Consider the following 13958-nt stretch of genomic DNA (forward strand, 5'->3'; position numbering starts at 1 on the left):
TATGGTTTTGTTTTAACACTGTCTGCCTCTCGCTTTAGGTATTCCAGGGGTGTTCTGTCTCCTGAACGTCATGTCCGTACCAGATTATATTTCACCAGTGAAAGTCATGTACATTCTTTACTATCTATTCTTCGCTATGGTGCCTTATGCAATGTAAGTGGAGTAAGTTATTCCAATCTCCTTAACAAATATATTTCCTTGAATTTGTAATCAAATCAGTAACACCTGTTTTTACTGTGCAATTTTAATAATTCCTGATTTCCCATTGTCAAAGGTCTGCTATATGCCAAGCACCGTGCTAGATGTTGGGGATAAAGATAGGTTCTCTTCCCTTAGAGAAGATCCATTTAAGCCAGGGGTTTCCAAATTACGGCCCGCGGGCCAACTGCAGCCCATGATCCATTGTTAACTGGCCCGCAGCAAATTCCAAAAATATATTTAGTTTACTTAAACCAGGTGAGGCAATACGTACTTCACCTCGAGTGAGTGACCCGGCTGTTTGTGTATTTTACCGCATATGGCCCTTGGTGAAAAACCTTGAAAAAAGTTTGGACACCCCTGATTTAAGCCAACAATAACATACAGTATTTCAGGTGATGTTATAGGCTGGTGGCAGTAAGATAGAGAGAAGCTGATAAATTTGAGTTATTTAGGGATTAGAATTGACAAGACTTAGTGTTTGCTGATGAATTTCAGTTATTTGGGGCTTAGATTTGGTAATACTTGGTGTTTGGTTGGACATTGTACTTCTTATCTACTGTTTTGTAATGAATCATACCAAAGCTTATTGGCTTAAAAACATCTACATCATTTTATTTTTATCTCTCACAGTTTAAAGGACCAGCTGGGATCACTTAGGTAGTTTCACTTTGGGTCTCTCCTGAAGTTGCAGTCAGACAGTGACTGAGGCTCGAATCACCTCACTGCTTTCCTCACATGTCTGGTGCTTGCTGCTGGCTGTCAGCTAGGACCTTGGCTGGGGTTATTTGACCAGAATACTTACACTTGGCCTCTTCAGGTGACCTGCTTCCTCAAAACATAGCAACTGAGTTCCAAGAGTGAGCTTCCTCAGAGAATAGGGTGACAGTGCAAGGCTTTTTTATGACCCAGCATCATTTCTGCTGAGCTTTATTGGTTGAGGCAGTCCACAGGTTCATCCCAGTTAAAGTGGAGGGAAATAGACACACACATTACTAGATGAATGGAGTGAAATGAATAACTGGGATTGGATATATTTTGGCCATCTTTGGAAAATCGAATCTATCACAGTATGTCCGTTGGCCACACGATGCATATTTCTCGCACCTGCAAAATTCTCTTAACCGCTCCAGTATTCCCCCAGTCTTATTCTATTACAGCATAAACTTGACGTCTAGGATCTCATGTAAATGAGGTACAGATGGGCATGGGGCTCCCTGGACACAGGTCCTTGAGTGCTCAAGAGCATTCAGTCTTAATTCAAAGACCTGTGAACTGAAGAGACCAATTATCTGTCCTTTAAATACCCAACATACAGGGGGTGGGCATAGAATAACTGCTGTAGACAACTTTTTCAAAAGTGGGAAAACAGAAGGTACACCATAGTCACTGGTACATAGCAATTTTGAAATCAGCCTAGGTATGTATTGCCCATTCCTTAATTATAGGGCTCTGTCATACTGCTACGTAGGGAGGGAGCTGTGTGTATACAGTGACTCATGGCTCCATGCTTTGGGTTCTTGATTGCTTCAGCTGGGTCATTCTTTTTTCATGAAAAGTAGCTCATGTTTGCAGCTAAGTAGTTTTCTTCAACCTGCTTCCTGCCCAAAGACATTTGAGATGCAAAGGGCTATTTGATTTTAGTTCGAGATTCTGTAAGTTAAAAAAATAAAACAGAGTAATTTATAATTTTCGTTAAACAAGTCATATTCACAAATTTCTTAAGGTTGAGCTCGTTTCTACATGGGGCTCCTCGTGTGGCTGCTGGGGGAGAGCCCTCAGCAGTGCTTGTTGCTTAAGTAGTGAGCATCTGAGAGACACGCTTATACAATCCTGAGAAAGTCTCTTGTGTCTTTGAAACATCTGTGAAGTACCTCTGTAAATCTTCCTGTTTTTACAATCACACCCCTGTTTTCGTGACAGATTCCTGTGTTTCCTTGCTTCCTAGAAGCTACTTTTTAATTATAGCATTGTTTGCTCTCTGGACAGGCTGGGAAGGAGAAACAGTTTTATTTTTTAACCCAATAAGTCTTTGCTCCTTTCTAATTAACAGGTTCTTTGTAGCATGTCTCTCTCCTCTCATAGTTTATCACAGGCAGTGAGAAGAATCTTGGTGGCATTTTTGGTATTTTTCTTGGAAATCTTTATAGCTAGCTTATTGAGTTCATTAGATACACTTCTTATTTTCCACTGTCTACAGGCTACAGTGTTTCTACACTTTATGCCACCTATGTAGAAAGGGTCCTTTTTCCTATAGCTTCCAGTAACATTTTTCTTACCTTCTTTGAATCCCTCACCAGCAACCTCCTCAATGCCCTGTAGGCTTTTACTAACACTCTCTTTATAAGACTCTTAAACTTTCACCAACACGCCCCTTAAGGACCTACTACTGCTTACAGGTATTAAAGACAAGAAAGAAGAGAGTCAAGAAAGATTCCCGTATTTCTTATGTGGGTAACTTGGTAGATGATCTTACCATTCACTGAGATAAGTAACACTTGGGAGGAAGATCAGATATTAGAAGGAAAGTAATGAGTTTAGTTTTAGACAGATGGAGTGTGAGGGACTAGTAGTCCAGTCAAGTAAAACTGACCAATAGTATGTTCCTATGTGAGGACAGAGGTTGGGTTAAAGGTATAGAGTTGGGAAGCCAGCATCTTTATGACAGCTGACATAGTGGCTGTTGATAAGATGCCCATGGAGTTTTCGTTTGAAAAGATAAAGAAAATGACATTTTAGGGATTAACAATGGAAGTGATCTGTACTAAAAAGGTATAAATTTTAATATCCCGCTTCTTTCTCAGTAAACTCTAACCATAGATTACCGAGAATCCCATGTCACTTCTGTTATGTTTCAAAAATATATTTTCAGCCATCTCTAATCTAGCAAAATACAAGAATTTTTTTTTATACATAAAAATTAAAGAAAGATGGTAGTTTAGATTAGGGTGGAAACAGTAGAACTAGAGTTTGTTGAGTATACATTTATTCGGCTGCATTTCTAAAAACAAAAGCCGAACAACTCCATTCTTTAAAAAAAAAAAAAAATCTGTGCTTCCAGGATAAAAAAAAAAAAAAAAATACCTATATTTACTAAAGTAAAAATTAAAGTCTATACCAAAATGATGTCCTGTTTTCTAGTTTTTAAAAGTTAATATATTTGAACTGTAATCATTATCCCAACTCATATTATGCTTTTAAAACCCTGTGACTAATATACTTAAAACCTCGTTCAGTCTCTTCCCAGTTGAAAGTTTTAAATTTTCATTATGGACTGGGTAAAATCTCTCTCTCCATAACAGATTTTTAAAAAAGGGTTTGTTAAGGAAATAAGATTATAAGCAAGATTTCAGGGACTATATTTAATGAGATATAATTTTAAAAATATTTTTATGGGTTCTTGCATATTAATTGTGTTCAGTAGGATGCTACTAAATATTATTTAATTTTATCTGTTCATTGAAACAGACCTAGCAAAATCTGTAACTGCAGCACTGAATTAGATAGTAGATGGTGTTCCTATTAATAATGTAGTATCAGAAGGTCTAATAGATCTTTTTACCTATTGAAAATTTTTAATATTTAATTTAAACCTATCATTTATAGTAATTCATATCTAATAAAACTTCGTGATGCTATGCTAATTTGTTTTCTCTTACGAATTTTGAAAACATATATACATCTTTGCACATATGCCCTCCCCAAACACAGACAACACATACACAGTTGCTATTTTTGCTCTGGAGTGTTGTGTAGGTTGGGAGGAGCTGCTCTGGTGACTTGGCCTGAGAGCATTTAGAGGTGTGAATAGTCATTTATTGAAATAAAGCTAAGAGTACATGTAATTACACAAATTACATTATGTTGTTTTTAACTTGACGCTTCCAACAACTTCAAAAGGGCAGTGCTCCCTCACAAATGTATAATGTCTAAATTTAAAAAGCAAATATGTGCTGATGTTTTAAGAAGTAGTCAGCATGTGGTCTCATAAGTTTTGGCTTTGCTGTTCAAATTTTGTTTTCAAAAGAAGGCACATTCTGTACCGAAGTACAGATTATTGTATAAAAAAATGTTGGATGTTTTTATATATTTGTAATGTTTATGATATGTCATAAACATGTAATCATATGTTTGTCATAATCAATCTTTGTGAAGGAAAGTTATCTGTGATATACGTAAATTCTAAGCAGACTGTGTGACCGTTAACTCTAGACTTTGTACTTTGAGTAGTTTTATCTTTTCAGATAGAATTTTCTACTGGAATCTTGTACATATTTTCTAAAATCCCTCTGAGTTCTGATGCTTTATGATTACATGTTTAAAGACCAGTGATTCTTTAAATGAAGGTGGAGGAATGGTGGATATGGTAATATTAATAGACTCTTCATATGCCTCTTCCTGCTGATTGTTTCTAAATATCCACTGCAGTACAATGAGGAATATTTACTGTGATAGGCATGTATTACATATACGAACTATATGATGGTGGGGAAAATAGCACTACTTTTATAGGATAGAATTCTGTTTATGAAGCATGCTACTGTACTGGGCACCATGGGACTTAAGGTTAACAACTGAATTCAATTACCCTCAGAATTCAATTGTGGGTATCATATTTCAAGAGATTCTTTATTTTTACCATTTATAAGCTTTTTTTTTTTTTAAGAGTTACCACAGGAGTTTATAGTGCTCCTGGTAAGAGATTTCTAAAATAATTTACTTAAGTTTAAGTAATTTATTGAGACTTTAAATATAGTCAAGTTATTTTGAAAGATTTGTTCATGTAAAATATTCACCTTACTTTGGGGTATCACTCAGGATTAAGCATACTACCATAATTAAAATAAAATGACTTTCGAGTAATGCAATATGAGAAAAATGCTGTCCATGTATTTTTTGTTCAGGAATCAAAAGATGAACAATGGAAACGAGCTATGGATTATCTGAAGGTTGTCAATGAACTCAACTACATGACTCAGATTGTTATCATGCTTTATGAGGATCCTAACAAGGTGACAGCTCTTGATTTGCTTGTGTTACCAGAGGTAAATAAATAGCTTGAAGTTTCTTATTTTAAAAATGTTCTGTAATATTTTTTAGGATCTTACCTCAGAGGAACGCTTTCATGTTGAGTTACACTTTAGTCCAGGAGCCAAAGGATGTGAAGAAGACAAAAATTTACCATCTGGCTATGGATATAGACCAGCTTCAAGAGAGGTAATAAAGATGAGACTATCAGTACTTGGTTACTACACTTTTAGCTTTTCACAAAGTTTCTATAGGAATTGTCTATTATGTACTATAATTCTTATCTCAACTACTTAGTAGCAGAATGGTTTACATTTTTTTAAGTATGATTTGGATGGACAACATTTTTAGGCATATTAGAATTTTATCTTTTATTTAGATTATTTTGGATTTTTAAGACCCGTACTTTAGAATGGATGAAAAAATATAGTTATTGTTTTGGTTTTGGTTGTTGTTTTACTTGAGGATTAATCCATGCTAAACACTGTGCTAAGCACTTGGCATGAATTAGTGCATTTTAATCCTTACAATAACCTTACAAAGTTAAATATGTGCTGTTTAAAACTTTTTTAGTCAATTATAATATTGATAAAAGTACCTAAACATAAGTGTGTAACTTAGTGATATATTATAAAATGAACACAATTGTGAAACAGCTAGCCAGATCATAAATAGAACAATGTCATTATTCCAGAAGATCCAATGTGCCCCCTCCCTATCACACCCTCCCTGTTTTCTCCCCAAAGGTACCTACTATCATAGATTAATTTTGCCTAATTCTGAACTTTATATAAATGAAATCACAAAATACATGCTTTTTGTGTAGGGAGTGGGTTTGGCTTTTTTCGTTTGTTTGTGAGATTCATCTATTCTGTTCTTCATTTTTGTTGCCATGTAGGATTCCATTAAATAAATACAGTGGAATGTATTAATCATTCCATTTTGATGATCATGTTATTTGTTTCCAGTTCAAGTTATGAAGATGAATGTTTTTAAGAACATTTTTTCACAGGTCTTTTGGTGAACAAATATACACTTTTCTTGTGTATATACATCTAGAAGTAAATTGCTGGGTCATAGGGTATGCATATGTTCAACTTTAGAAGGTACAGTCAAATAGTTTTCCCAGTTGTTTTCTAAAGATACTGCCATATCCTTGTCAGCACTTGGTATGATCAGTGTTTTTAATGTAGCTGTTTTGAGGGGCACGTAGTGCTATCTCACTGTGGTTTAAATTTACATTATCCTCATGACCAGGAAGGATTAGCACCTTTTCATATGTATACTGGCCATCTGGATATGCTTTTGGTGAAGTGCTACTGGCTAGGACCACCACTATGGTGTTGAATAGAAGTTGAGATACTAAGCATCCTTGTTCATTCTTAAACTAAAGTGAAGGGCAATGTTCCAGAGAGAACTTTTTGGGATTTTGATTGAGATTTACATAAACTCTGCAGATCAATTTTGAGAGAACACTTTTATAGTGCGTATTGGATCTTCTAGTGCAAGGACATGGGATTGCTCTGAATTTATTTAGCTATTTTTTTATATCTTTTTGATAAAATTAAGATTTTTGTATGTGTTTTACCTTCTTTATCTGATTAATTCCTAAGTTCTTTACATTTTTATGCTTTCATAAATGGCTTATTTAAATTTCATTTTGTTATTGTCATATTGAATTTTGACTCATTTTTGTACAGATATTTTATAACTAGCAACCTTACTACATGCTGTTATTCATTCTGATCATTTATCTGTGGAGTCATTTGGATTTTCTATGATTGTATCTCTGAATGATGACAAATGTCCACTAAAATATTGAATAGATTCAGTGATGGTGTCACTCTTGTCTCTCAGTGATTTATTATTAACTGTATTGATTGTTTCAGGTTTTTAGACATTCCTTATCCAGTTAAAAAAGTTCCTCTTTATTTTCTGTACCATTTACTTTGATGAGGGTTTTTTATGTGTCATATTTCTGCTTGGCTTCATTTGTCTAATATTATGTTTATGAGATTCATTGATGGAATTGTATTTAGTTTTAGTTTGTCCATTCTTATTTCTTTAAAATATGTGCTTTACTATGTGACTATGCCCCAATTTACCCATTCTATTATAGATGGGTATTTGGTATAAATTTTTTAACTTGTCTCTTTCCTATACTATACTGTGAAATTCTTGCAATCTGGGACTGTATGTTATTCATCTGTGTCCTGGCACATGGTACCCACTCAGTAAATATTTAGTGAGTCATCAGATGATTGTTATTTATGTATGTGATCATCACATTTTTTTGGAACTATTTGGAATAAAATTTAAATATTGTAAAATCTATAAATTCAAATTTTTTAGTTTGTGCTCTGGTTGATGACATTTCTTTATAACAAAACTGATCTCTACTCTTTTTTACTCTAGTATTATTGTTTATTTAGTTATTGAGGCATTTGATGAAATTTTATTAGGCAATTTGTTTAATATGGCTTTTTATTATCATTTTATTGTTAATTTCTTCATAGAGTATATATATTTCTTGAAGTCAGGGACTCTCATCTGTCTCACAATACTCAGAATAATACTAGGATGTTATTAAGAATTTAATTAATACTAATTCACTTGAATAAACAAATATATATATATATATATATATATATATATATATATATGTATATATATATATATATATTTCAAGTGACTTATACCAGTTGGTGGTTCATTTTGTTCATCAGAAGAGATTGTTGTTTTATCTGAGTTTTTTTATATGTTGTACTTTTTGCCCATAGAATGAAGGCAAGCGATCTTTTAAAATTGATAATGATGATGAACCACATACTTCTAAAAAGGATGAGGTTGATCGGGGTGTGCTATTGTTCAAACCTATGGTATCAGAGCCAATTCATATACACAGGAAGTCTCCACTTCCCAGATCTAGGAAGATGGCTACCAATGAAGTAAGTGCATTTGTCAGAGCATGTTTTTCATAAAGTATACTAACTATTTTAATAAAACAGAAAAGAAAATACAGCTTTAATTATGGAGCAGGATATACTTTTTAAATAATGGATCAGGAACAGTTTTTGGTTAAAAGTAAAGAGAAATTGCCAGAGATGCTTCAACAACTGATTCTAATGACATTGTAGATTAAGGTATGAAATTCAAAATTGCTAGCCTGATGGCAGAAATCAATATAGGAATTTAAAAATTTGATGATATAGTTAAAAAATGTATCTTTGTATTAAGATCTACAATTAAGGCTAAGTCTAATTCTTATGCTTACTAATAAAATAACCTTTAAATAGCTACTAAAATAACATTTAAAAGGAAAGTTGAACAGTTGGAATGAAGCTTAAGTAAATCTTTAACAACTTTATACTTTAAATGCCTTTGTTTTGGGTTATCTATAGTCTCTAAAGAATGATTCTCCAAGCATTGATTGAAATCAATGATTATAAATATTTTATAAATGCTTGAATCTAAAGCAAGAATTTAAGACAGAGGAACCATCAACTTCTAAACTAGAAAATATTTTTTGTTGCTAATTAAATATACCATGTCTTAAGAGTATAACATTATCTTGCAATTGGGGAGTAAGAATATAAACAACAACAACAAATTATATTCATTGATTCTTAAATTTCAAATATATATGCCTCAAACTGACAATTATGTATAGAAAAAAATCCATCAATAAAATAGATTGTTATAATTTTATAATGGAAATTGTATACTAGTTAGGGTTCCTGCAAAGGTGATATTTTAAGTTAATTATAAAGGAGGATGATTGACAATTGTAGAACTTGGGTTGTTTATTGTAACTTAATTAAAAAATATGAACCCTGGGGTTATGTTTAGGTATCTTTAATTTCAGAAAACAACCTAAACTACCGTTGTGTGAGGGCAGTGATTTTGATATTGTTGAACAAAGCAATCTGTAATTAACCAGATTGTTTAGAATTTCACCATTAAATCTTCTCCTGCACTCCAAAAAGCCTATAACTGATAGAGCATTCATCTGTATTTGTAAAATCTTCAACAAAATCACTGCCCTTTGTTAACTCTTAAAACAACACATTTATAAACCTTTTTTCTCATAAATACTTAAATAGTTGCTTTCAAGAGATTATTTCTGTGCCATGCTAAACTTTTACTTCCATAAGGTAAATTATTCAAGTAAAACCTTGAAGACTCTTTCCAGCGTCTACCATCTCCATGGATATCAGAAGTTTGTACTTCCAAATGACACACAGAGAAAAAGACTATTCTCTTCATTTTGTGCAAGTAGATTTTATTGTGTCCTCACTGTCTGGAATCTGAACATGCAAACATGTAAAATGAGAATGTTTGCTGCATGTTTTGCCTCCTGAACTCTATAAATAATCTGTAGAAGGTGTAAATAAATAGATAGCTTGAAAGTGTAAATAAACAAGTGCAATTTGAATCTATCTTATGGTTAATTTCCTTTTTTTTTCTTTTTTTTTTTTTTAATTGTCTGGCAGACAGATTTTGTTTTCTACATTCTATACACTGAAATCTCTTTAACCCTTTGCACGATTCTTTTGTGCTTTGGGTTGAAAACTTTGCCCAATATAGCACAAAACCTCTTGAATATTAAAGATTAAGCAGAATGCTTTTGTATTTTAAAAATTGCTAAGATAAAAAATTGTTAAAAATTGCTCCAGTTTTAAGAGGGAAGGAACAACTATTAAGCAGTAGAAATATATCTTGCATATTTAAAATAAGGTAATTTTCATAATTGTTATACATACAATTAGATTTATGTCATTCCTATCAATTTCTCAAATATTGCAATATTTGGCTCCCAAATTACTATTGAATAGGTTTTTAAAAATTGATAAGCAAATGCAAACAAACTGTATTTTTTTTTCTTTCTGATCATTGGCTCTGTTGTATCTAACTTTGCATGCTCTGCTTTTTTTTTTTTTTTTTTTTTTTTTTTGCCCCCTTTCTCACTTCCAGGAAGAGAGCCCCCTGAGTGTGTCTAGCCCAGAGGGTACTGGTACCTGGCTGCATTATACCAGTGGTGTGGGTACTGGGCGTCGAAGACGCAGATCAGGGGAACAAATCACTTCTTCCCCTGTCTCCCCCAAATCATTGGCTTTCACATCCAGTATTTTTGGCTCATGGCAACAGGTTTTTAAACTTTACTTCATTAAACATTTTTCCTCCCCGCATTCAGAGCAACAAACAGCTGTCTTTGAGGACATCTAATCCCTTATATTTTACATCAGAGTAAATCCTTCTGTTTTTTTAATTTTGATTTCATTTAAAAATGCTTGTGATAGCTGACAATATTTGAGGGAAAGAAACCACTTAAATTGCATGTGTTTATTGTTTTACTGGGAGGGTTTTAAATATTCAGGATTTAAAAATTAATGAATTTTACACTCCTGGTACTTTTTTAGTAAACTTTTTTAAAAAGGAAAGAAATCTTTCTTTGACTCAGTTGTCCTTTGAAACATTCAGAAACAAAATTACATAAGTTGATGGTAAGAAAAATTACCCCCCTTTAATTGTTTTTTAAATAATTTAATTAAAAAATTAGATTCCATTTGGAATTTGCTAAGGATGTAAACATTTTTTTAAATATCAAAATTTAAGTGGTCCTGTGTTAATTAGCAGGGTACATCTAAAATGTATCATTCTCTCCCTCATTATTCCATATCTGGAAGTATCTAATTTAAGGTCACACACAGTATGATTTTTTTAGTTGTATAAAACTTTAATGTTTTCTTTAAGATAAGAGGGGACAATGTATATGTGCCCATCAACAATATGGGTCAAATAAAATGACTTCAGAAGGACTTTCTGTGATGACATTTGGAAGCTTAAAATACTACTTTTTTTTTCTTTTTTTCTTTTTTTTTTAAATAATGGAAGGTCTGCTGTTACACATGACTTTTCCGAGAATTTCAGTAATTTCCTTTTGGAAATATAATGCTTTTGATTATAGGAAAAGGGATTATGGTATCCATTAAGGCTGTGAATACTTAAAGGTTACTCTGATAAAGCCTGTGCATGGATCAGTAATTGTATGGTGATCTCAACAGTCTCTGTCTGTCTTTTCTTTTGTTTGTGATTGTTTTTCCCCCCTTCGAATACAGGAGCTGTTTAAGAGTGGGCATTTGGCTTCTTTTAAGAGAAAGTGAAATTATATCAATCTATTAATTATTTCTTTTCATCTGTCTTGCTTCATACATGGTATTTCATTCTGAATGCCTGCTTCGCACCACTTCATTGCAAGGACCTCATATGAAATGGACTCCCTTCAGAAGGGGATCTTGCATGATCTTTCATGTTTTATGTATTTCTACTAATATTTATCATACAGCTTATTAACCTTTGTCTGTCTGGAACAGGCTGCAAATGAAGGACTTCTGATTTATTTTACTGTTTTACCTCATCTATTTTGCTTTCCTTGTGTAGGTTGTATCTGAAAATGCTAATTACCTGCGAACACCAAGAACTCTTGTGGAACAGAAGCAGAACCCTACTGTAGGTATGTGGTCTAAAAAAATTGCATTCCATACCTTCTTAAACTCACTATTTTGCGCACATGTAAAGTTCCTCAGTGGTGAAAGCATGACCAAATGCTATGCTTTAGTTTCTATGTAATGTACACTAATTCAGGAGTGTTCAGTTGTACTACTCAAAATATACAATAAAGTTTTGATAAAATGAACAAGAAATGCCTTTAATTTTGTTTTATAATCCTTTTGAATGCCCACAGTCTAAACTATGTAGTCCAGTTATCAATGCTAATTTTTAATCTTGTATTTTATAAATTAAAATCCCAACATGTTTCACTTTAGGAAGGAAACTTCGTTTTCCCCAGTTGATAAAGGTGAAAATATGCTATGGCATACAATCAAGAAACTTCTACTTTGCTGATTTAAAAAAAATTAAGTGGGGAGAGTTTCAGACCATATCTGGGTATATTAATTTTTCTTTTGATCATCTCTTGAGGAAAACCAAAGCAAAGCAAATGCACAGTGGCAGTGTTATTATCTTATTGACCTATGAACATAATTAGTTCTTCGCTAACACTCAAGCAAAGCAACATTGAAAAAGACCTTTCTAAACTTATTTGGTTTTAAGCTCATTATTGATAAGCTATATGAGGTAATGGCATATTATTTTTTGTAAATAGTTGTCTAAATAGGTTTAATAGAAGCATAAATAAGTTTCAACTATGTATGTACGATGATCTCTATACTAAGTATATGAACTACCTGATGCTGCCTACCTACTTGAAGATGTTTCTTTAGTTAGTTACATATAGCTAATGTTTGTAGCTTTTAGTATTTCCATGGTATCTTGCCAGAAATATATATATGTATATATGTATATGTGTATACGTGTATATATACATATATATCTCTTTCCTTTATGTATGTATCATGATGTATTAGATAGAAATTTATTTAATCCTTACTCAGTGGTAAAAGTTTTGCTTGGGTGTAAAAACTTTTGCTACAAATTAAGTATCAGTTTATACTGGCTTTGTTTTATTTGCTAATAATGTATTTCATTGGGGTCTTACTAATTAAGATCTTAAGTCATTAACGTATTAGAATTTAAACTGATTTAGGCCTAGATTACCTAAAAGGAATTGTTTTCAGCTGGTCTCATAACTAAATAAGCTTTGATTTGCTTTATTTTATAACAAATATTGATCATTTTTAATTTAGGGGCATCAGAAAAGATTATTTACAGACATACATTCAAAAATATTGATTTAATATGACTTAATTTGTGCTAGGAGAGGTTTTTTTCATATGTCTTGCTCATGCAAATTGACAGAATCCCTTATCCTAAATTAATTTTCATTGTAGTGTTTGTAGTGTTTTAATACTTTTAATAAGTATATGTCTAAATATTGTGTGGGCATATTCCTCAAAGACCACATTTTGTCCAGTGTTAAATACCCTCATTTGTACATATGCTAAATAATGGTACGTAGTTGATTGTATTAAAGTTGGCATTACAAGCAAATTGTGAGCCTGTTCAAGGCACTGCCAATACGTGTGGTAAGAACCATGTTATTGCATGCTGCATGAATTCCCAATGTGAATGGAAGAACACCCGTTGTTGTATGTATTTTCTCTAACTCCCATCAGGGTCACACTGTGCGGGCCTGTTTAGCACCTCGGTGCTCGGGGGTTCTTCAAGCGCACCTAACCTACAGGATTATGCTCGTACGCATCGTAAAAAGCTGACCTCTTCTGGCTGCATAGATGGTATGTGCACACATGCACACACAGATTCATACCTACACCCACGCACACACCCATGAGCATACAGTAGTTCTCAAAGGCAAACTTCAGGCCACTGATTGAGTCAAGTGGAACCCTAGCACCCTTTGCCTAAATGACTATCAATACTCTGTTATCCACAGCTTGGATCCATGTTTCATCAAGCAGTTCATTGTAGTTAGAAGTACAGTACCTGTTCAATGAGTAGTTAGTTCAATGAGTGAAATTTAGAACTGCATCATGTATATTCTTTTAGATAGTTGGTAAGCCATATTATAAAGAAGAAATGTTTCTTTGTTCTTTTAAACTTCGTTCGTTGTTAATCCTAATGTTACTTACTGATACAGATCTAAATAAACTAAAGTGAATGGAATGCTTATAAATAGAAGAAAATACCATATTGGCAATATTTTTATAAAAATAAACAGGATGAGAATATTTTAGGATCCCTGGTTGAGGAAA

General features: G+C 33.0%; 1 protein-coding gene across 27 annotated transcripts in view; it reads left to right on the top strand.

The window, feature by feature from the left end:
• Positions 1–13958, top strand: part of PPIP5K2 (diphosphoinositol pentakisphosphate kinase 2) — a 62047-nt gene that overhangs the window by 36847 nt on the left and 11242 nt on the right. For 7 of the 27 annotated variants that reach the window (XM_088796652.1, XM_088796655.1, XM_088796657.1 and 4 more), the window contains 8 exons: positions 39–153; positions 5103–5210; positions 5299–5415; positions 8007–8174; positions 9381–9501; positions 10205–10374; positions 11668–11740; positions 13362–13481. In XM_088796652.1, the coding sequence (XP_088652778.1) occupies positions 39–153; positions 5103–5210; positions 5299–5415; positions 8007–8174; positions 9381–9501; positions 10205–10374; positions 11668–11740; positions 13362–13481 (992 nt within the window). Of the gene's footprint in view, positions 1–38; positions 154–5102; positions 5211–5298; positions 5416–8006; positions 8175–9380; positions 9502–10200; positions 10375–11667; positions 11741–13361; positions 13482–13958 lie in introns of all 27 variants that reach the window. The other 20 variants (XM_088796656.1, XM_088796659.1, XM_088796660.1 and 17 more) reach the window with 7 other exon arrangements.

This window comes from Rhinolophus sinicus, chromosome 3, assembly GCF_057876585.1.
Source record: "Rhinolophus sinicus isolate RSI-liver-muscle chromosome 3, RSI-T2T, whole genome shotgun sequence".
In the NCBI taxonomy this organism is placed as follows: Eukaryota; Metazoa; Chordata; class Mammalia; order Chiroptera; family Rhinolophidae; genus Rhinolophus; species Rhinolophus sinicus.